Consider the following 21,907-nt stretch of genomic DNA (forward strand, 5'->3'; position numbering starts at 1 on the left):
GTGCTCCGACGGTCCCTAAATTGTCTAGGATTGCTCCAAACGGCTCGGGTCTGGTTTGGGAATGCTCAAATAGGCCTAAAACCACCTGAAAATATAGAAAACGCCATAAATACTAGAGATTACTTATTTTAACTAAAAGCTAACAAAACAATAAGAAAACTGAAGGGAAATAAAGTAAAAATGAACTAAAAGAGATCTAAAAACCCTATACAAATGGGAGCTATCAGCTATCCCATCATATGCAATGGCCCTTTTCTTACTCTTGGAAGCTACTTGTACGACACTGGAGCGCCTTATGAATGCATTTTGGTGGGGTGGAGACGATAAAGGAGGTGTGCGGTGGAAAGCCTGCGACAAACTCTGTCTTCCCAAGTCTAAGGGTGGAATGGGGTTTCGTAAGCTCCACGATTTTAACTTGGCTTTACTCGCTAAGCAAGAATGGCGCCTGTTAACGGCACCAGAATCCCTTGTTGCTCGAGTATATAAGAACTGATACTTCCCAAGATCAGACTTTCTTGGTGCAGAAATGGGTCCAAACCCGAGTTTTTTTATGGCGCAGCATCATGGCAGCTCAGGAACTGGTCCGTAGTGGCACTAAGTGGGTCGTTGGGGATGGTAACGCTACTCGTGCCTTCCTTGACCCTTGGCTCCCTGATATTGCAAATCCGCATGCTACCATCGTCCCCATAGCAGAAAATCGGGAACTGACAATAGCGGAACTGAAGGAGGAAGGTGGCAGAGGATGGCGAGTTGATAAGCTTCAGGCTTTGTTCAATACTAGAGACATTGCTCTTATCCTATAGGTTCTGTGTCGAAGGCAAGAGAATACAGATGGCTAGCAATGGCAAGGGGACCACAAAGGGAGATTTACAATAAGAGGAGCTTACAACAAAAAGAGAGAAAATCAATTTTCTACTACTGTATCAGATCGTACATTATGGAATTCGGTATGGAACCTATCAATCCCTTTGAAAGCTAAAGACCTCCTATGGCGAGCCCTCTCGAATTCACTCCCAACCCTCTCGGCACTGCAAAATCATCATGTTCCAGTCTCGACACAATGCCCGATTTGCTCTTTGGAAATTGAAGACACATTGCACGCCTTAGTACGGTGCACCACAGCTCGGGCGACATGGTCTTTCTCGGCAGTTGGATTACCCGGCACTAACGTTAGGTCCTTCCTAGAATTTTGGGCTATGATGCGACAATTTCCCAAAGACGTGCAGGGTCTAGCGGTGGTAATATGCTAGCAGATTTGGCAAAACAGGAACGAATTTGTGTGGAATCAACGCCAAGCCCCAGCTAGCATTATTTACGCCTCAGCCACAACATTTCTGTCAAGTTGGAAGCAGGCTCGCATAAATAAACCGCCATAAACTGAAGGCGCTACTGAATTACCTGTATTCTGGGCTCCTCCGCCAGCGAATTGGTTCAAATGTAATGTCGATGGCGCCACTTTTCCGCAAACGTAGAAGGCTGGCTTCGGTGCTGTTCTTCGAGATTAATCAGGTCAGTTGGTTGTCGTGCGAGCAGACTACTTACAATGCCCCCTAGATCCCTTACTGGTGGAGAGTATGGGCATTCGTGAAGCATTAAACTGGCTAAAACGGGTAGGCCATAGTAATATCCTTCTCGAAACGGATTCTCAAGTGTTCGTGAAGGATTTTTACAATGATGAACCATCCACTTCGATGTTTGGAATGATTTTATATGATTGTCGTTTACTTGTAACAGATTTGCTTAACTGCTTTATCCGATTTTTCCATCGATCGGTGAATCAAATAGCACATGCGCTTGCTAGAGCTGTTGATTCTGAGTCTGGTTGCGGAGAATGGGGGTCTGTCCCACCTCCTATTCTTTATTCTTTCTTCATTAATCAATAAACAATTCTTTGGGTTTCAAAAAAAAAGTGTCTAATGTGAATAGCGTAGACAGATTTAATTTTCTATAAGTTCAACGGTGTAAAATGAACTTAAATATCAATTTTGTTTATAAATTATCAAATAGTAAAAAAACGTAAAATGTACACCATATGATTAATTATTTCGATGTAGGAAGTTGTTCTTTGGAGGGTTATGTTTAAAGAAAAAAGTTAAAATTAAATAATAACAATGATAAAAAAAATTAAATTAGATAATAATATTGAAAAAAATAATAATTAGATTAAGACAATAATATAAAAAAAAATTCAAAGAAAAATTTAAGGAGAAAATTAAAAGTGGATAAAAACTGAGATGGTGGGGGCACGAACATGGTGCCACAGAGTGAATAGAAGAATTTTTAACCTAGCTTCATGTTATATAACTATTTTATTTCTTTTGGAGGGGGGGGGGTTCTCAGGACTCGACTACTATTGCATAGGGGTGGTGCCGGAGACCGGAGGGCTTCGGGCTGTATGAAGAAACATGTTTCTGATTTCAAAAATCTGATTAAGAAAGGAAGAAAGGTATACGCCCATTACCTCAACAATTCGACGCTCGGCTAAATCCATGTTTTGTTGGATATCTTTAAAGTAAGTTTCTTCGTCTCGAGGAAGAATGGAAGAATACATTAACCTCGAAGCTACCCCTGGAAGAAAAACAGAATTTGTATCAGGCAACCCAGGATATACTCTGAAATCATCACCGTTTAAAGAACGAGACATGGTAGGCTCATCTCGGTATAGCTTCCAGAATGACTTAGGTCTGTCCAACAAGGGGAAAGAAGGACGAAGATCATTTAGGGACTCTGATCGAAGTGTCCTCCTCGAAATGCGAGGGGTCTTGGGATGTGAGAGATCCGGACCACCCTTATCAGCATGGAAGCTGCCTGCACGAAAACTAGGAATATCTTTCTCAACTCCACTCTCAGAAGCAGGTAGGCGATCCCCCATCTTCGACGAGTCGGCTTCAGCCTCCTTACTAAGATCTATATCGGCAGGCACATCAGCGGCTTTAACCTTTTTAGAAGTTTCATCTCTTGAATTTACTGAATCCTGAGCACCTCCTCTACTACGCTTTTGGTTACCTGTCTTCAGGGCAATAAGTGCAAATTTTCCAGCCGTGGAAGTCATACCTGTAGAAGAGCAAAAAAGCATTTAGAGTTACCAAAGGAACCTTATCTTTAAACATAATCTGTTTAAATGATTCACCAAGCTCAGGTATGAACTGTGGAGAATCTCTCGACAATTCAGACGTCAAAGGAACATCAAATTGTTGCTCAGCCAAGGATGGGTTATCAACGGAATCAGATGCTGATGTCATATCCGTAAGACCAGGGACCGTGGTTGTCTTTTTCGATGAAGAGCAAAAACTCTTGCCTTCTTTCGCAGATGTCAAGGAGGGAACAATCTCCCAACCAATCGTGATACGACGGTAAGCCTTTAAAAAGTGATTAAGAGGATTTTTCGTATACTGAAGAATAAGAATCTCTGACGAATATCTATCTAAAAGTTTGGAATGTTATGGACGTGAGACGCCTCGCCTAATCCAACTCCAGCCCCAGGGAGGAGGAACATTCCATGTCCTTTCAGGAGGAAAAACAATGATCCATCTATCTTCATACTTTTCAATGGGAGGAAGATCATCGATGAATAATCCCTCCTCGCATATATCGGTCCTCTGAAGAGAAAATCGCCCGGATTTATCCTTGAGAGATCTGAGAAGGTAGAAAAGATGAAAAAGGTTGACGGCTGGAACTACTCCTTTCTCGTTACAAAGTGCGTAAAACGCCAGAAGCAATCTCCATCCTTGAGGATGAAGCTGAGACGGAGACAATTTGTTGCTTTTCAAAAATTCCATGAAGAAAGAAGGTAAAGGAAAGCGGACTCCCATTTCCAATAGAGCCTCATGAATGGCAAACGATTCTGAAGGCACGAAAGCAAAAGAAGTCTTCGAGTCTGAAGGGAGGCGGACCTTCCAATCAGACGGAAACGAGAACGTGGTCTTGAAAGTACGAACATCCTCTTGAGATAGACCAGTAGGAACACACAAAGCTAATACATCCAAGGAGTGTGGCCCAGTGCTTTGAATATATATCTTGATGTTTGCTTAGTACGAACCATGATGAAGATCTTTAGACAAAGTAAGCCAACTGCAGAAGAAAAAGCTCAAAAGCAATTAGAAACACAAACACGTTAAAGGTTCGAGCTTCGTTCGAAATCGCAAAACGTTGAGGATTGACTTCGTTAAAAGCGAAAAAACGTTAGAGGTTCGAGCTTAGTTCAAAATCGCAAAGCATGGAAGACCAATGTCGTTAGAAACGAAAAACCATTAGAGGTTCAGTTTCTATTTAAAAATCGTGAAGGATCAATTTTGTTAAAAACAAAAAACCATTAGAGGTTCATCTTCTGTTTAAATCCACGAAGGATCAATTGCATTAAAAACGAAAAACCCTTAGAGGTTCGGTTTCTATTTTAATCTCAAGAAGCATGGAGGATCAATTTTATCAAAAACGGGAAAGCGTTAGAGTCGAGTGTCGCTGGAAAAAATCGAGGATCGTTTTTAATTGAAACGAAAATGTGGTTGAGGATCGTTTTTAATTGAAACGAAAACGCGGTTTAGGATCGTTCTTTAATTGAAACGAAAATGTGGTTGAGGATCGTTTTTTGAAACGAAAAAGTGGTTGAGGATCGTTTTTAATTGAAACGGAAAAGCGGTTTAGGATCGTTTTTTTTAAACGAAAAAGCGGTTGAGGATCGTTTTTTACGAAAAAGCGGTTGAGGATCGTTTTTACTTAAAACGAAAAAGCGTTGTGGATCGTTTTTTTAATTCAAACGAAAAAGCGGTAGAGGCTCATTTTTTCATTCGAAAGCGTCGAGAGTTATTTTTTCTGTTAAGCGTTTGCAGATTCGGTTGTTTTTTTTTTTAAACGTATAAGTCCGATTTTATTCAGAAGCGCAAAACGTCAGGGATTCGAGGTTGTTCGATCCCAAAAATCGTTTGCAGATTCGACTGTTTGAAAAAACAAAAGTCGAATAAACCTTATAGGTTCAGACTTATTCAAAATAGAAAAATCGCAAAAATGGAATCTCACCGCAAAAAAAAACGTACAACCAATTATCTAAGTTACAGATTGGTAAAACGTTTTTCCCCTATTCCTTTAACCGATATAACATAATTTTGCATTCCACATATATAAAACTTCGGAATCGAAGAAGGAGCTAACCTGAAAATGGAGTTTTTCCCGAGGCCAAAGGAGTCCAAGACTAAGCACATATGAGAAAAAATCGGTGCACTTGAGGTAAAAAAAAAATCATATGCTAACATCCTTAAATACTAGGGATATATTATGGAATCCTAAAAAGAATAGGATTCTTATATTTATTATTATTATTATTTATTCTAATCCTAAACAGAGTAGGATTCGTATATTTATTATTATTATTATTATTTATCCTAATCCTAAACAGTATAGGATTCTTATATTTATTATTATTATTATTTATCCTAGGATTCTTATATTTATTATTATTATTTATCCTAATCCTAAACAGAATAGGATTCTTATGTTTTTCCTAATAAAAAACAGAATGAGATTTTATTTCCTACTAATATTCTAGATTATCCTATAGAATCTCAGGCGGTGAGGATTCTGATGTTCGTTATGATTCTAATTTATCTCACGAGGTAAGGTCCCGAACCCATCTTTAGTGAAGATAGAAACTATTAGGGTTATCCTTGTCAGGGTAATCAAGCTAAGCCGTATCCCGTAAAAATGCAACAACGGAAGAAAAAACCGATTTTTTTCTATCTCATCGGGAGAGAACCCGATTTCTTTTTCATTTCTTTTTCTAATTCCGTCTTCTCTTATTATACAAAATGGGTAATCCTAACAGAGGGATTCGTGCTGCCATTTTTTAAATCATTTATAGAGCAGTTAAGGATATTTGTTATTCTCACTCTTATTTTGGAAAATCATCCAAAAATAACAGTAGGGAGCAATTGATATAACCACTACCCACGTACTCCATTATCACCCTAGATATGTGTACCCACGTTCAGCACGATCTTTTACCGATAGCTCACATGTAACTTCCTCCTTTATTCCTATAAATGGGTTGAAAGCTACAGAGGAGGGGGTTGGTTTTTAGAGAGAGAAAAGAATACTATATTTTACGGTATCTGACTTAAGCATCAGACTGTTTGTGAGAAGACCGCTTCCCACACTGTAATAGGTTCAATCCTCAAGGAAGATCAACCTTCGCCAGGGACGTTCAACCTTCATCCGAAAACGTTCAACCTTCATCCGAAGACGTTGAACCTTCATCTGAAGACGTTCAACCTTCATCCAGGGACGTTCAACCTTCATCTAGGACGTTTGATCCTCAAGGAATGTCGGCTGTCATCATCCTGATTGGAAGGACCGCCTTCCTTCAGAAGTTCAACGATTGATCTCCCATCTTACAAATTTATTGTTTAGTTCAGGCTACAACAATTTCTAAATTCGCTAATTAATATCGTGTCATGCATGTGTCTCAATGTCATGAATGCACAAGATTGAGATGTTACAGAGGATCAGTTTATAGACAAACTAATCATAGCAATAGGAAAATGGGAATAATGGAAAACATCTTCAATTCAATATAACAGTAAAAGATAAAAGGGTAAGAGAGAAGAAATCTAGAACTCGTTTGTCGATTCTAATTACAGAAATAGAAGATCAAACGCTTCTCCCATCAATTGTTCTTGAAAGAAATAAAAACTGAAAATATACCTAATCTAGAAAGCAGGAAAATAAAACTAAACTAAAAGCTAAAACTACATTGTGGAGGCTGGCTTATTAAAAATCTAATATCCCCTCAAAAAGTAAGATAAGCTCCCTATTTATAGAGTTAGGGAGAAACTCTAATGCATCAATGGTGAAAAAGACATTTACATAGTGTTTTTAATGGGCTTTAAGGCCCGATCCGCGCATTCCAGCAAGGGGGAATGCATTGGTGCGCCTTTCCCCACCTCGTCTCGTCGAGACAAGGAGTGTCTCGACGAGACGAGGGCCTGTCTCGATGAGACAGGTCCTAAATGGGGCGATTTTGCTCCGGCTTTTATCTGTTTAGTTCCATGGGCTTCCAAAAAGTCTCTAATGGTCCCTGATGAATTGAAAAAGTGCTTTGACGGTCCCTGAATAATCCGAAAATGCTCCAATAGGCTTGAGTTTGGTTCGAAAATGCTCAAATAGTCCTGAAAAACCCTGAAAACACCGAAAATACCATAAATAATGGAAAATACTAAATTTAACTAAAAACTATCAAATTAATACAAAAACTTAACTAGAAGCTAATTAAAACAATCTAAATTAATCCTAAAAACACTATATAAATGGGAGCTATCACATTCACTGTTAGATTAAGACTTATTAAAATCCTAAAGTGGCGATTCAAAGTATCATACGACTTAGATTTAATAAGCTTTAATCTAACGGTGAATGACCAAATTCATTTAGTCATTAGAATTCATGTGAACACAACTGATTGTGGATTTTTACCCAACATGCAATCTTAAATTTTAATATTAATCGGCCGGAAGTTGTTGGATTTTTTTTTTCACCATTGAAATTGAAAACCAGGAAAACATAGCCCCCTTCATTGATGTTGCTTGTTTGTAGAAGATGAAGATTGGAGGGTTTGTTTTCTAAGTTCCATTTCCTTTTCTCTAGACAAAAATATGACGTCGTTTTACTTAATGAGCAAAACGTCGTCGTTTTATTAAGTGGAAATTGCAACAAAAAAATAGCGCCTGCTATTCCCTGCAAACAAATCCCTAATTTTTCAATCGAGTTTTATTTGCGATATCGCGAGAGAGAAATCGCAAGAGAGTGAGAGAGATAGCTCTCCTCTTCTGCCACTCCACTGACTGCCAGTTGCCTTCACCGTCGGCGTCGCTCCTTCCACCACTACAACCTTCTGTTTTTTTTTTGACAAAAACGGAAATCATCTCCGGTAGTCAGGCAGGTTAGTAATCTCAATTAAATATGAAGGCAAGACTTAATTGTTCTTTGAATATGAAGGCTTAATTGGAGGCTTGATTGAATTTGAATTTTGTTTGTGTTTTTGCTTAATTGAAGGCTTAAAGTATTTTTTGCTTAATATCGTAGGCAAGTATTTTTGCTGTTAATGTTTTTGCTTAGTTGAAGGCTTAAAGAACCTTTGTATGTAAATCAAATATTTTGTCTTAAAATTAACCAAATTAAGATTTTTTCAACTTTATTATAATTTGTAAAATCAATAGAAATATAGCATATCAGAATGCATAAGAAGCATTTGAATTTTTCATATCATAGCAAGAAGAGAAAGAGAAAGAAAGTAAAAATTGCTATTGTTTTGTTAGTCATCCAATAAAATTTACTTGTTTCAAGTTTAAATCATCATACAACCAAATAAAAAAATTAACCGGAGGGAGATGGCGCAGCAGCCGCCGTGACTACCCTAGAGTAACCCATGCAACCTTCGCCGATCCTTTCTCCGGCTCGGTGTCGCCGTTCAGTATGTCGATTCCTTTCTCCCCGCTCGATGACCATGTTGATATCAGAGTTCTCTTCAATCCAAAACTTCGCAGTAATACTCAGGATGAAATCGTGCCGCCTCGGAACAAACTTTCGTTTTTAGCGGTGCTGGCGAAGAATATTACTCCGGTTTCAGAATCCACAGCGACGGTTTCTGATTTCGGGGGCATTCGCTCTATAAAAATCTCTCAAGATGCGTATGAAAAGAGACTTGCCCTATGCGAGTATGCTCTTATTGGCCGTTTAATCCTCTCCAAAGGGGATGCCTCGAGGAAGGTTGGGGATCTCAAGCAATCGCTCATGGCAATTTGGGGGTTGACAGAGAATTGGAGGCTTATCTCCATTGGAAGAGGCTTTTATCAGGTAATTTTAAGGTCCAGAATCGCCAAAGCTGCAACGATTACTAAAGGTATCATTAACGTCAAGCCTGGAACGTTTCGGTTACAACCATGGAAGGCGGATTTTGACCCGTTTGCAGAAAAAACAACGCAAGCACAGGTATGGATTCACCTTTATGCCTTACCTTGGGAATACTGGGATTCTCAGATCTTGTCAGATATTGCTAGAGGCCTCGGTGGTCTTATTAGATTGGACAAAGCCACGTTAGATGGGGATTTTGGTCACTATGCTCGAATGTTGGTGGATGTGGACCTGGCGGCTGAATTGCCGACAACTCTAGGAATAGAGAGGGAGGGGAAACAATTTTAGGTAGATGCGGTTTATGAGAAGCTCCCAAGTTTCTGCAAGATATGTTCGAACATAGGGCACATGGCCTACGAATGTAAGAGGAATACTAAACCTCCATCAGCGCAGGTTAAGAAGCTCACTGATACTCAGAAGCCGAGACAGGGTACGGGTAGTAGGGATGTTGAATTGAATAAAGCTTGGGTACCAGTCAAGAACATCACGAACAGACTTATACAGGATCTGACGAGTCCTTTGAAAGAAATTGAAGCGAATATGGAAGCTGCAATTACCAATGGTGAAAAGGAAGACAAAATTGATAAGGTAGAGGAAGGAAATAAGGCGGATGTAGCTGCCAATGAAGCAGAAGTAGGCGGAAGCAACGTGAATAACAGCCATGCAAGCACTGATGATGCAAGCTGCAATAGTCCTGACCAGTCTAATAAAGAGGAGGGCCTGGAGAGGAGGCCTTTGCCTGGAAACCGCAATATCAGTGATTCTGAAACGTCTGAGAACTCTGCCAACACGAAACATAGCAGTTGGGCGGACGAGATGGAAACAGAAAATTGGGAAACAGTGACCTCGAAGAAGAAGGGGGGAACCCGCACAAGTCCAACACCGAGCCAAAAATCCCGTGTGAAGAAGGTCAGTAATATGCCAGTTCATTTTAAATGACAGTGATCTACTAGAATTGCAGAGGTATCTTCAATACAGGTACCCAAAGCTATTTATTTAATTTATGTAAGTCACATAAACTGGATTTCTTGTGTATTGCGGAACCCATGATTGAGCTTGAAGCTATGAATCAGAGATTTTGGGATAGTTTGGGAATGATTTTCATAGGGGATAATTAGCGGGAGAGGAAAACACTTTGGTTATTTAAGGCAGTGTCGGTAACATATCCTATCTCAATTCATTTCTGTCATGAGCAATTCATACTCATTACTTGCTTAATCAAGGATAGGATTCAATTTTTATGTTTTGTGTACGGGAGTGTCTTGGTGAACAGAAGAGTTATTCTATTTGATGAGATCAATCAGATTTAGATGTCTAATCCAGGAAGGTGGATGGTTGTTGGTGACTTCAATGCCATCCTTGGGGCGCATGAGAAAACTGGTAAACCCCCGGCTTCCCATTCGTGCAGAGAGTTTCGGGCCTTTTATGACACAGGAGAGTGGAGAGAGATTCAGACAACCGGCTCATTCTACACTTAAACTAATGGCAGACAAGTACAGGCTAGGATTGACAGTCGGCTTGATAGAGCGCTGGTCTCGGGGGTGTTTGAAGAATTTTGGTCAGTTAGTTGCACGGTTCTCAACAGACATAGATCAGATCACCATCCGCTGCTGGTGCGTTTTAATCAGAACGAAGCCATGGGAGGCAGGTTCCGTTTTCAGTCGATGTGGATCACTCACCGATATCTAAGGGAGGTAATTCGAAATTTCTGGTCATGCACCCATCCGGATTTGGGGGCTATGCAAACACTTTGTTACAAGCTCAAAGGTCTGAGGTTGGTGTTAAGAAATTGGAATAAAGACGTGTTTGATCACTTGGACAAGAATATAGCAGCAAGTGAATCAATGTTGGCAGCGATTCAACTGGATATCTCGATCAATGGAATATCTAATGAACGGTGTGAACAGGAATTGCAGGCTCACGCTAATTTGGACTCACATTTGTTTCAGAAAGAGATGTTCCTAAAGGAGAAAAGCAGAGTGAATTGGTTAGCCCTCGGAGATAGGAATTCCAATTTCTTTCACCGGATGGTGAATCAGAGGAAAGCAGCTGCCGGGATTAAGGCTTTGATCGTTGATGGTAACCTGTGCACGAAAGAAACGGAGATGGCGGAGCATATTACTACTTACTATGCGCAGCTCTTCGCCAATCCCAGAACAAAACTAGCGGATCTATCAGCAGTGCATAGGGTAATTCTGCATCTGGTTACAGAGGAGATGAACAGCTCGCTGACCCGAGCCCCAACTTTACCGGAGATCAAGCAAGTGATCATGACTATGAATCCTACAAGTGCCCCGGGCCCAGACGGTTTCACGGGCATATTCTTTCAAACTTTTTGGGACTTGGTAGGCGATGATGTTTGTAGAGCAGTAATGAGCTTCTTTCACCCGGGACAGATTTCCACGGGATTGAATTCAAGCATTAAGGCGTTAATTCCCAAAGTGGAGGTAGCAGTGAGAATTGTGCAATTCAGACCAATTATAATGAGTAATTTTGTATTCAAAATCATCTCCAAGATCCTTGCTGACAGACTCTCTTTGGTAGCCAGTGAAATTGTCTCTCCTAATCAATTTGGTTTCATAAAAGGCCGCAGCATTCACCAATGCATAGCAGTAGCATCGGAAGGGGTGAACACTCTACAGAAAAAGTTCTTCGGGGGTAATATGAGCATGAAGGTTGATATGACAAAAGCTTTTGACACCATGGACTGGAACTTTCTCTTGGAGGTTCTCGATTCTTTTGGTTTCTCATTATAATTTCGTGACTGGATACTGAATATCCTTTCCTCAGCGCGCATCTCTATTATGACACCTGTGGGGATCTCGGGCTATTTTGGTTGCTCTCGTGGAGTTCGACAAGGAGACCCACTCTCTCCTCTGTTATTCAGCATTGCTGAAGATTATCTGAGTCGTTCGTTGTCTAAGCTACAGGAGGATGGAAAAATCATGCCTGTTACTTATTCGACAACTCATCACATGCCCACCCATCTTCTATATGCAGATGATATTTTGCTATTTTGAAGAGCTACATTGGCAAATGTCAAGAATATAACCATGGAGTTTGACAACTATGGCTGTTTATCTGGTCAGTGCGTCAATTGGAGTAAATTGGAGTTGTTTGTGGGGAAGCACATCATGCCTCGTAGAAGTTTGAAGCTGGCGGAGGGTACACGGATTCGACTGGGCCAATTGCCATTCATTTATCTGGGGATACCGTTGTTCTGGGGTGCCCCGAGATCGAAGCATCTTAAGAGATTAGCAGACAAAGCCTCGGATGCGTTTGCGCATTGGAAGGGCACGACACTCTCGATGGCGAGTAGACTGATTCTGGTAAAGTTGATCATTAGCAGCTCCCTTATTCACTCTTTCATTGCTTACAGATGGCCACGTCTCCTTTTGAAAGATATCTCCCATAAGATGAAGAACTTCATTTGGTCGGGTTCAACAGAAACTCAAAAACTGGTTACCCCCTCTTGGGGGCTTTGCGCGAAAACGATATCGGAGGGAGGACGGGGAATGAAAAATCTGGAGACTATAAACATGGCGTTAAATGGCAAGCTCACTTGGGGACTTTTAGCGGACTCATCCTTATGCTTCAAGCTCTTAAGATCGAGATTCACTAACAGAGCGGATATGGTTAGGCCCATAACTTGTTCATCTATTTGGAGTTCGATCAAATTGGCATACGCAAAGCTGCGTAATAATTGTCAATGGATGATTGGGGAAGACTCGGATCTTAATTTCTGGAATTCGGACTGGATTTCACCCACGGTGGCGGACAATATCGGATTAGACTCTGCGGATCGATTGCAGTGACATGATACAATTCGTCACCTTCGTAATCAAAACGGTTGGTTTGAGCTACCGTCGCTCTCTCCGAAGATCAGAGAGGCAGTTCAGAAAACTCGCATTTTAAAGTGGTGCTCGGATGTTTGCATCTGGAAACCAGCGGCGGATGGGGTATTCTCGGTCAAGCTGTTTTATAGATGGACGCTCCCTCCTCCGAGAACGCATACAATTAGCCAAATATGGAAGGCATATATCCCTCCTTCCCACTCTTTTGTAACTTGGCGGGCATTTCATCATCGACTGCCGACCCATGAGGAAATACAAAAACGAGGGATTGTGTTGGCATCGCAATGCTACTTTTGCAAGGTTAACTCGGAAAGTGTTGATCACATTTTCGTGAATTGTGGTTTTACGGATTCGCTATGGGAGGCTATCGGATATTTGTTTGGTAGAAGACTGTCACCGACGAGGGGATTACAGGATAGAATTTTACAGGCCTTAGAAATGCGGTTCAGTCCTCAAATTTCAGCACTTTGGCATAGTGCAATTGTTCATGTTATATGGGTGATTTGGAGAATTAGAAACGAATGCGTCCATGACGGGATCACCCCTTCCATCTTCGTTGCTTTAAGATACCTCTAGAAGCAGGTTAACAAGGCTGATAGGGTAAGCAAAGGTTCTGTTTGGAATTCTACGATTGAGCAGTAAATTCTCTCCAATTTGGCAATTCTTCCTCGTCGATCAAAATCGCCTAAAATAATCCGTGTTATATGGCAACGCCTGACGGAAGGATGGATAAAATGCAACACTGACGCGTCGGTGATGAACGGTTTGGCGGGGTACGGCGGTATCTTCCGCAACAACACAGGCTGGATGGTGGGTGTGTTCGCCTCGCCGGTAAGTCTTCCCTTCGCACATTTGGCAGAACTTAAAGCTGCAATGATTGCAATTCATTACGCACACGAGAAGGGTTGGAGCCGGTTATGGCTGGAGAGTGACTCATCTTTTGTGGTGAGGATGATGAGAACCCGTTCAAGAAAGGTTCCTTGGGAGTTAAGATGGGATTGGGAGGATTGCTTGGGTCAGATGGAGCAAATGCAGGTTTTGATTACGCACATCTTCAGGGAGGGCAACAAGGTGGCGGATTGCTTAGCCAATTTGGGATGCCTAAGCTCGGAAGCCTGCTGGTGGGACTTGCCGCCAGCGTCCTGCTTGGAGTTTATTAGCGAAAACTTGAATAGTCGTACTGTTTATAAGTTCGGTTAGTGGGTTTTTTGCGATTTTGTTCTTTTGTATGCAACTTTTTCTTCTTTCTGTTTTAATAAAGCAAGCTCGGGAGTTTTAGTTTGCGGTAGGTGCCAACCTAGTTGAGATTTACGGCTCTGATTCGCCCTCCCTAGTTTCATTCAAAAAAAGTTTAAATCATCATAAGAAATATCTTAGATAATGATTAACCATTTGATATTAGCATATGTAATTGTAAATTGTATAAAAAAATGTACAATCGCAAACTCAATTATCACTTATTTAGAGGTATGATTTTTTAATAGTTTGATTTTTTTTATTTATCAAAAATTTTGTTGTTCAAAACCCGAAATCATATGGGATTCTGGCTCCGCCACTATATATATATATATGTTTCTGCTCCTTCTTTGCTTGATTAGTTTAACAATCATGAATTGGTACATAACATGCATATAGGCGATGGATATTGCCAAAGATAATGCCATTTAGGTAAAATGAACCACAAACTTGCCAACACAATCGTATATGCATATGCACATAATAACATGTGCAAAATTAGGCCAAAACGTGTTATTAATTAATTAAGTTCCCAAACCTCCAATAACAAGACCAAATTTAAATTGTTCCTCAATAATGTTATTGCACCAATAAAATATACACTCCACATGTACACACTTCATCATTATTAAAATAAATAATTTACTCTAAAGATTTTATAATATTTCTGGCACGCCATTTCATTTTTAGGTCAGATTAATAATTTGATATTGCTTCAAAAATAATAATTTGATATGAACTTATTACATTTTTAATTAATAATACAATACTAACACTATATAATTAATTATTTATATTAGTTAATTATTTACATAAATTTAAGATCTTAAAACTAAAAGCTAAAATATATAACATGACATCAAATTATTAATCCGACGCACAAATAAAATGGTACGCCAAACGTATAGTAAAATTAATTAATTTACTCCTAGTACTTTTCTCTTAAAATTCAAAATTGTTTACATTAATATACAAGACATCTCCTAATATAAATAAAAGCAAATTATTTAAATATGCTTTTTTTTTTATCAAATATACATTAATAATATAAAATATCATGTAATTTTTTTAAGTAATATCTTTTTAAAAATATCATATAATTAATATAAATTGATAAAAATTAAAAACCATGTGAAAAGTAGCATTTTTTCACGTTTATATATAAAAAAGGACAGGCTCAATACATCTTTGGCTCTGAACTTGTCCAAAAAAAATTTGATAGGTCCCTAGAATTTTTAAAGTGTCCTAAAAACTTCATAAACTTGTATAAAATATTTAAATAGCTCTATAAATTTGCGTAAAATATAATTAATTAATCACTCGGTTATAAAAAAGGTAAATATGGAAAATGTATTGCACGCGTCTTAAGAAAAAGTAAAACGACCAAGATTGGGTATGCGGTTCTAATATTGGAGAAAACAAGTTTTATAGTTAAGCAGGGCTGGTCCTGACGTTTTAGGGGCCCCAGACGAAATAAGATATAATGGGTCCTTAATAAAAATAATTATACAAAAAAATTTAAAAATAGAAATTTTGGTACATTTTAGACCTAAAATATCATATTATTTGATCAATTTTTAGACCTAATGGGTATTATAACTAAATTTACAAAAAAAAAGTATATATTCAATAAAATTAATAAAATTAAATTTTTTAGACCCCTTTTAGCCTTGGACCCTAGGCGGCCGTACCTCAGGCCCATGCCCAGGGCCGGCCTGCAGTTGAGCAAGTAAAAACTTCATTTTTAATCCATTATATGAATTATATAACAACATTTTAAGGCACGTGAAAACATCTTTCGCATGCTACTTTTTTTTAAGCGAATGATTAATTGATTATATTTTATACAAATTCAGAGAACTTGCAATATATTTGAAAATTTAGGAGGCAAATTAGGGTTTTTTTTTTTTTTTTTTTTACAAGTTAAGTATTAAGCCATAAGTACATCTATGTCATAATCATAGAATGATAGAAACATGGGTGCCACTACGATTTGGCACATACAAATTGATTGTTTATTGTTGTTGCTTTTTCTCTTTTTCTTTTTTTAGTTATTTCTTTTAATCATAGGTTCTCTTTAAATAATTGCAAATGTAATTAACTTATGTTTTTGAAACAAGATGAATCAATAAAAATGTACTCCAATATTAAGGAGGTGAAGACAATATCCGGGAATGGCCCAGAAAGTGAAACCACATGAGGGGAAGATTCAAAAGATTCCAACTTTATTGCATCACAAGATTCCCCCCCTCTTCCCACGGGATTGGGATCTTCCAGACCCTTCAAAATAGCCACGTCTTTCTGCTCCTCATCAATTACTACAGATAATCAAATTCAAAATGAATAGATTCCACAACTAAAATTTTAAAAAAAAAAAAAAAATTGTAAAAGAAAAAGAAATGTCAAACATCACATCTTTCTTGCTTTAGGTTTTTTTTATTGGTTCTTCGTGAGTACGAAGAAAACAAACACAAATTGCATATCCACTCATCACCACACTTTCATATATATTCATTTAACCATAACAGAGTAAATTTTTCATATGTAAATAACTTAAACATATAATTATTTTTAAACAGATAATCATTTGTTTCGACAACTGTTAGATATTGTTATATATGTTAGTAATATTCTTTCTTTATTGTATAATTCCTATCAATAAAGAGAGAATATTAACGTATATAACAATATCTAACAACAACAAACAATAACGGTTGAACCAAACAGGTGAAATTATCTCCTAATAGGGTCCTTCCAAAAATTAAAAGACTGAAATCTGCAAATAAAATAATTATAAGTGGAGAATTCAGAAAGTTAATCAAATAATATCAACATGTATAAGAAAAGTACATTAAGGTAAAAAAAATTTGAAAATGATATTATGTATATCATTTCAAAATGTCAAAAAATTAACAGTCTTATCTTCAATTCAATTTAAAAAATTTAATAATGAATTACACTACATCAACAGCAACAAATCAAATCATCAATTTTAGATTTCTTGATGTGAACATACAAAATTCATTATCTGATACAAACAAACCATTTTAGTCCAAGTCTTTATTATCTTCTCCATACACCACCAACCCACCAATTTCTCTTTTTTCAACACACAAATTTCCAGATTTTTATCATACACAAAATCTAAAAAAGTTAATACTACTAATTAATACTTTTACATCAAACAAATTTAATTCACCCTAAAAAAATAACACTAAACAGACGGAGTGGACGTTGATGGTTCAATTTTCCTTAACTGTGTTCCTTGTTTATGAGACTCATCATCATCATGGTAAATATAAGCAAACCCGCCATGTCGGGTCATATCCATACCCGCCATTTCATCTTCTGCTGAGATTCTCAGAAGTTTAAGCTTGTGCAGAATGTAAAATAATGGACCCATCGTAGCGCTAACCCACCCGATAATCACTACAATCTGGATCACATTAGCAGCCAAAAGTCTTCCGCCGCCACCCATAAACAACCCATATGGTCGACCCATACCGTATACCTCACCAACATACTTCTCACGTGCGAACAACGCCGTGAAAAGCACTCCCCACGTGCCACAACCGCCGTGAAGCTGCGCTGCTTCTAGTGGATCATCGTATTTAAACTTCTCAGCCAATTGATTGCACCCAATTAACACTAGAGCAGCCACGAACCCGCATATTATTGAAGCCCATGGGTCAACCACGGAGCAACCCGCTGTTATGGCCGCGAACCCGCCAAGTAAACCGTTACATACGTCAGTTACATTCCAGTGGCCGGATATTATTCTTTTACCGAAAAGAGTGGTCAACGCCGCAGTGCAACCGGCTAGGGTGGTGGTGACGGCGGTTCTCCCTACTGCACTCCATTGACCGTTACTGCCGGAATAAGTGACCAATATTTTGTTGAATGATCCAGGATTGAAACCGTACCATCCGAACCAGAGGAGGAAAGTTCCGAGCACCACGAGAGTAGCGCTGTGACCGCGCAAAGTAATAGCTCTGCCGGAGTGATCGAAACGACCGATTCTCGGTCCTTCAATGAAAGCTCCCCAGAATCCGGCGATTCCGCCGACCATATGCACCACGCCGGATCCAGCGAAATCAATCACTCCGCTATTGAATAACAAATCGTCGCTGTTAAACGCGGAAGCCCAACCGTCGGCGGACCAGAACCAGTGAGAGACTACCGGATAAACAAATCCTGTTAAAAACGACGAGTAGATCAAATACGCGACAAACTGCGTTCTCTCGGCAATAGAGCCGCTGGTAATCCCGGCGGCGGCTATAGCAAACGCCCACTGATAGAGAAAGTTACTGTAATCGCCACTATTGCCCGGAATATCCTTGAGACCGAAATTGTGTTTGCCGATAAATCCATTGGATGGACCACCAAAGGCAAAGGCGAAACCGAAGAGGTAGTAAAAGAGACCTCCGGCGGCGGCGTCAAGGACGTTGGTGAGCATAATGTTCATAGTGTTTTTAGCGCGGACAGAACCTGCACAGAGCATAGCGAAACCTAATTGCATGGAGAAGACGAGATAGGCAGAGAAGAGAAGGTAGGTATTGTCGATGGCGAATTTGGTGGCGGTGAAATTGTCATCGGAGGAAATGAAGCGGGAGCATATAAAATCAGCGGCGGCGGCAGAGTTGGTGATGTTTGGACCGAGGAGCTGAGCCAACTCGGTGGCTGAGCAAGTGAAGGTGCCAGCCATGGAGAAGGAGGAAGAGAGAAGAGTGTATCAAAGCATAGAAAGAAAAGGAGCGACTCTAAATCGAAATATAAAGAGGGGGATGTTTTTGTACTGGTTAATTGGGAGAAGACTTTTCCGTTTCAGATTCTTTCTCATTTTGAACGTCGTTGACTTACTGTTTTTTAATCCACACCCAATACTTTGTTATTATTCTTTTTTATACTTATATAATTATATATTATTCTTAATAAAAATATATTGTATTATTACCGATCCAAAAAATGATCAATTTTAATAAATTAATAAGATAATAATTTTCTGAAATAACCTTTTATAAATATATTGTATTATTATCTCTATAAATTAATAATTTCTCAAATACATATGCGAAATATATAGATATACATACTTAAGATAATTTAGTAAAAATATGAATCTATAGTATTTTGTTTTTTCTTGAAATTTAAATCTAATTGAATTTTGTCTTTTAACTATTCTTAGTGCATTCAAAAGTTCTGATGTATCTTTATCAAATTATAACAAAAAAATTGTAGAGTGAATGGTGCTATAATTGCTTCTTTTCTTGTGACTGGTTTCAAATGTATCGAATCATCATCAGCTTCATTCTCAATTGAATTTTGCTTAACGCTCGACACAATTTCTTCTAAACTTGAGCATTCATTGTTTTCACCTGGATAATCCAATATTTGATTGACATCCATTGGATTGCGGTAACTAACCTGGCCAATCATTCCCTCAAGTTTATGAATGTCTTTAGCGGTTGCTTCCTCTAAATTCGTTGTGGCATATTCATAAGAAGTCTATTTTTTGTATGATTTGAAACAACATTCCATATAAATTATATAGTAATTAATTAACTATGATACATTGAATATTTTTAACATAGATACAATGAACTTTCAAGTTCAATTAACTTATATAATGTACATTTAATCTTATTTGTTTATTGATTTTAGACAAAAACTTTATTTAAATTAGTAATTTAAACTTTATTTTTACAAAAATTTAAAATCACTCTATAAATTAATAATTATTAATTTATCAATTAATTAATAACTCTATAAATTAATAAAATTTCATGGTCCCAACATTATTAATTTATAAAGGTTTTACTGTACTGTTATTATTCTTTTTTATACTTATATAATTATATATTATACTTAATTAAAATATATTTTCTCATATTTATATAATATATAATTGTATAATATATATAAATAATAATACGTTATTTTACATTATAATTTAAAATTTTATATTAAAATATATATAATTATAAATAATAATACGATGTTTTACACTATAAGGGCTCGTCTCCGCCTTTGTAAAATGCTATTTTTCAGGGGTGAAAATCAAAAAAGATGTCACCAACCAAACACCTAAAACTCTATATTTTGAAGTGAAAAGGCAAACATGAACATGAAAATGAACTACCAAACACTCTCTAATTTAAAATTTTACAAATATATATATATAATTATTATATAATTATAAATAATAATACGATGTTTTACATTATAATTTAAAATTTTACTACGATATTTCTTAAACTATTTTTATACCTAAAAATAAAATGTTGATTTTATTTTTACCTGTATCAATTTATTAAAAGAGTTAGTACGTTTATTAAATTTGACAGTAACTCATTTCTTAATTAATGATTTCTAGAACATGATTGAACCTAAGTTAATACTCATAGGTCACTTCTAAATATCATCGACAAAAATTCTCTATATCTGATCCACGAATGTATAGTACGGGTGCAATTGCCCATAAACATTCGTAGGGATATATTTTTATAGAGACATTCGTTTCTCTTTACTAAAGTAGAATGCTAGACTCTAATCCCGAATGAATTAAAATGGATCATTTAAGAATACTGGGATTCCATTCATCAAAATACATCCAACAAAATTATTTTCTTTCTTTCTTAACTCGTAGGGACTACTTTGCCACCTCCTTTTCTGAAACATATAAAATTTCCTCAATTTTTCATTTCAAATTTTTATACAAAATCTTGTTTTTCCCTTTTTAACCAAAAGGGCGAGATTCAGAATCAATAAATTTCCAATTGTTGTATATATGTTTTCTAAAATTCATAAATATGCAAACAAACAAAGACTTAATAATTTGGATTCGAAATTGCTACTATTTTATATGATTTCCTACTTTATACTATATAAATAAAATTTCGACTTATTTATTATAATTCCAAAATATATAAGTCTAGGAATCTCAAGAAAATTTATAATTTCCACAAGCACAATTATAGGTTAAAGGGGTGTTTGTTTAAACTTTTCGGATAAGCGTTTAGCGTTTCCAAACTGCATGAAATATAGTGTTTGGTTAGGTTTATATAACCACAGTGTTTAGCATTTTCTCTGGAAACTGCAGCGCTTTGGAGCTTTTCATAAACAGTTGTTTGTAATTATTTGTTATTAACAAAATTATTCTTTTTATTTCCATAAAATATGTTTATTCTTTAACATTATTTGTATTTCTACAACATAATTACCGGAAGAACAATATTTTGTTGCATTCAATATACTATTTTTATTAATTTGTGTAACACATTTTTTATTTTATAATAGGATAAGGTGCAAAAATACCCCTAACGTTTATAGGTATGAGTAATTTTATCCTTAACATCTAAAATTGTGCAATTATACCTCTAACATTGGCAACCAAGATCAATTTTATCCCTAACATTGACAAGTTTGGTCAATTTGAGAAATAATTCATCAAACTATATTCTTGGTCATGAATATTGTCATCTACACTTCACATGTGCATCATTTTATCATCATTAATAACAGAATGTAAAACATGTACGTATTAGACATTTTAAATCCGAACAACAACAGTTCAATATAATTTTACCAAACACTAACAATTAAACAGCTAATAAGAAACAACTAACATCAATAGCTAACAGCTTACTACAACTGCAAACAGCTAACAGCTAAAACAAATCTGAACTTATTTAACGTGACATTAAATGTTTCTTTCGTTTAACGTGAACCGCGAGTGAAATAACAAATGTTGTAAGTGCGTAAAGAAAAATGGAACACCAAAATTACCTATTATCATAATTTTCGAACTGTACCTAATCGCTCCATGTAATTCTCGAAACATATACCTATTCTACTCTCTGATTTTTATTATCATTTTTTATTCATTGTCTTGATCATTTTTTATATAACTTTGTTTCCAT

General features: G+C 37.2%; 1 protein-coding gene across 1 annotated transcript; it reads right to left on the reverse strand.

Moving 5' to 3' along the window:
* Nucleotides 1-16,958: 16,958 nt before the first annotated feature.
* LOC136219450 (ammonium transporter 1 member 1) lies at nucleotides 16,959-18,745 on the reverse strand. Its single transcript, XM_066006860.1, has one exon. It carries the CDS (start codon nucleotides 18,691-18,693, stop codon nucleotides 17,203-17,205), a length of 1,491 nt encoding a protein of 496 aa, XP_065862932.1. The 5' UTR covers nucleotides 18,694-18,745; the 3' UTR covers nucleotides 16,959-17,202.
* Nucleotides 18,746-21,907: the final 3,162 nt, after the last annotated feature.

The sequence above is a fragment of the Euphorbia lathyris genome, chromosome 2 (assembly GCF_963576675.1).
Source record: "Euphorbia lathyris chromosome 2, ddEupLath1.1, whole genome shotgun sequence".
In the NCBI taxonomy this organism is placed as follows: Eukaryota; Viridiplantae; Streptophyta; class Magnoliopsida; order Malpighiales; family Euphorbiaceae; genus Euphorbia; species Euphorbia lathyris.

Coding starts and splice junctions, on each gene's coding strand:
- LOC136219450 (XM_066006860.1), bottom strand. CDS start 18,693: ATGGCTGGCACCTTCACTTGCTCAGCCACCGAGTTGGCTCAGCTCCTC.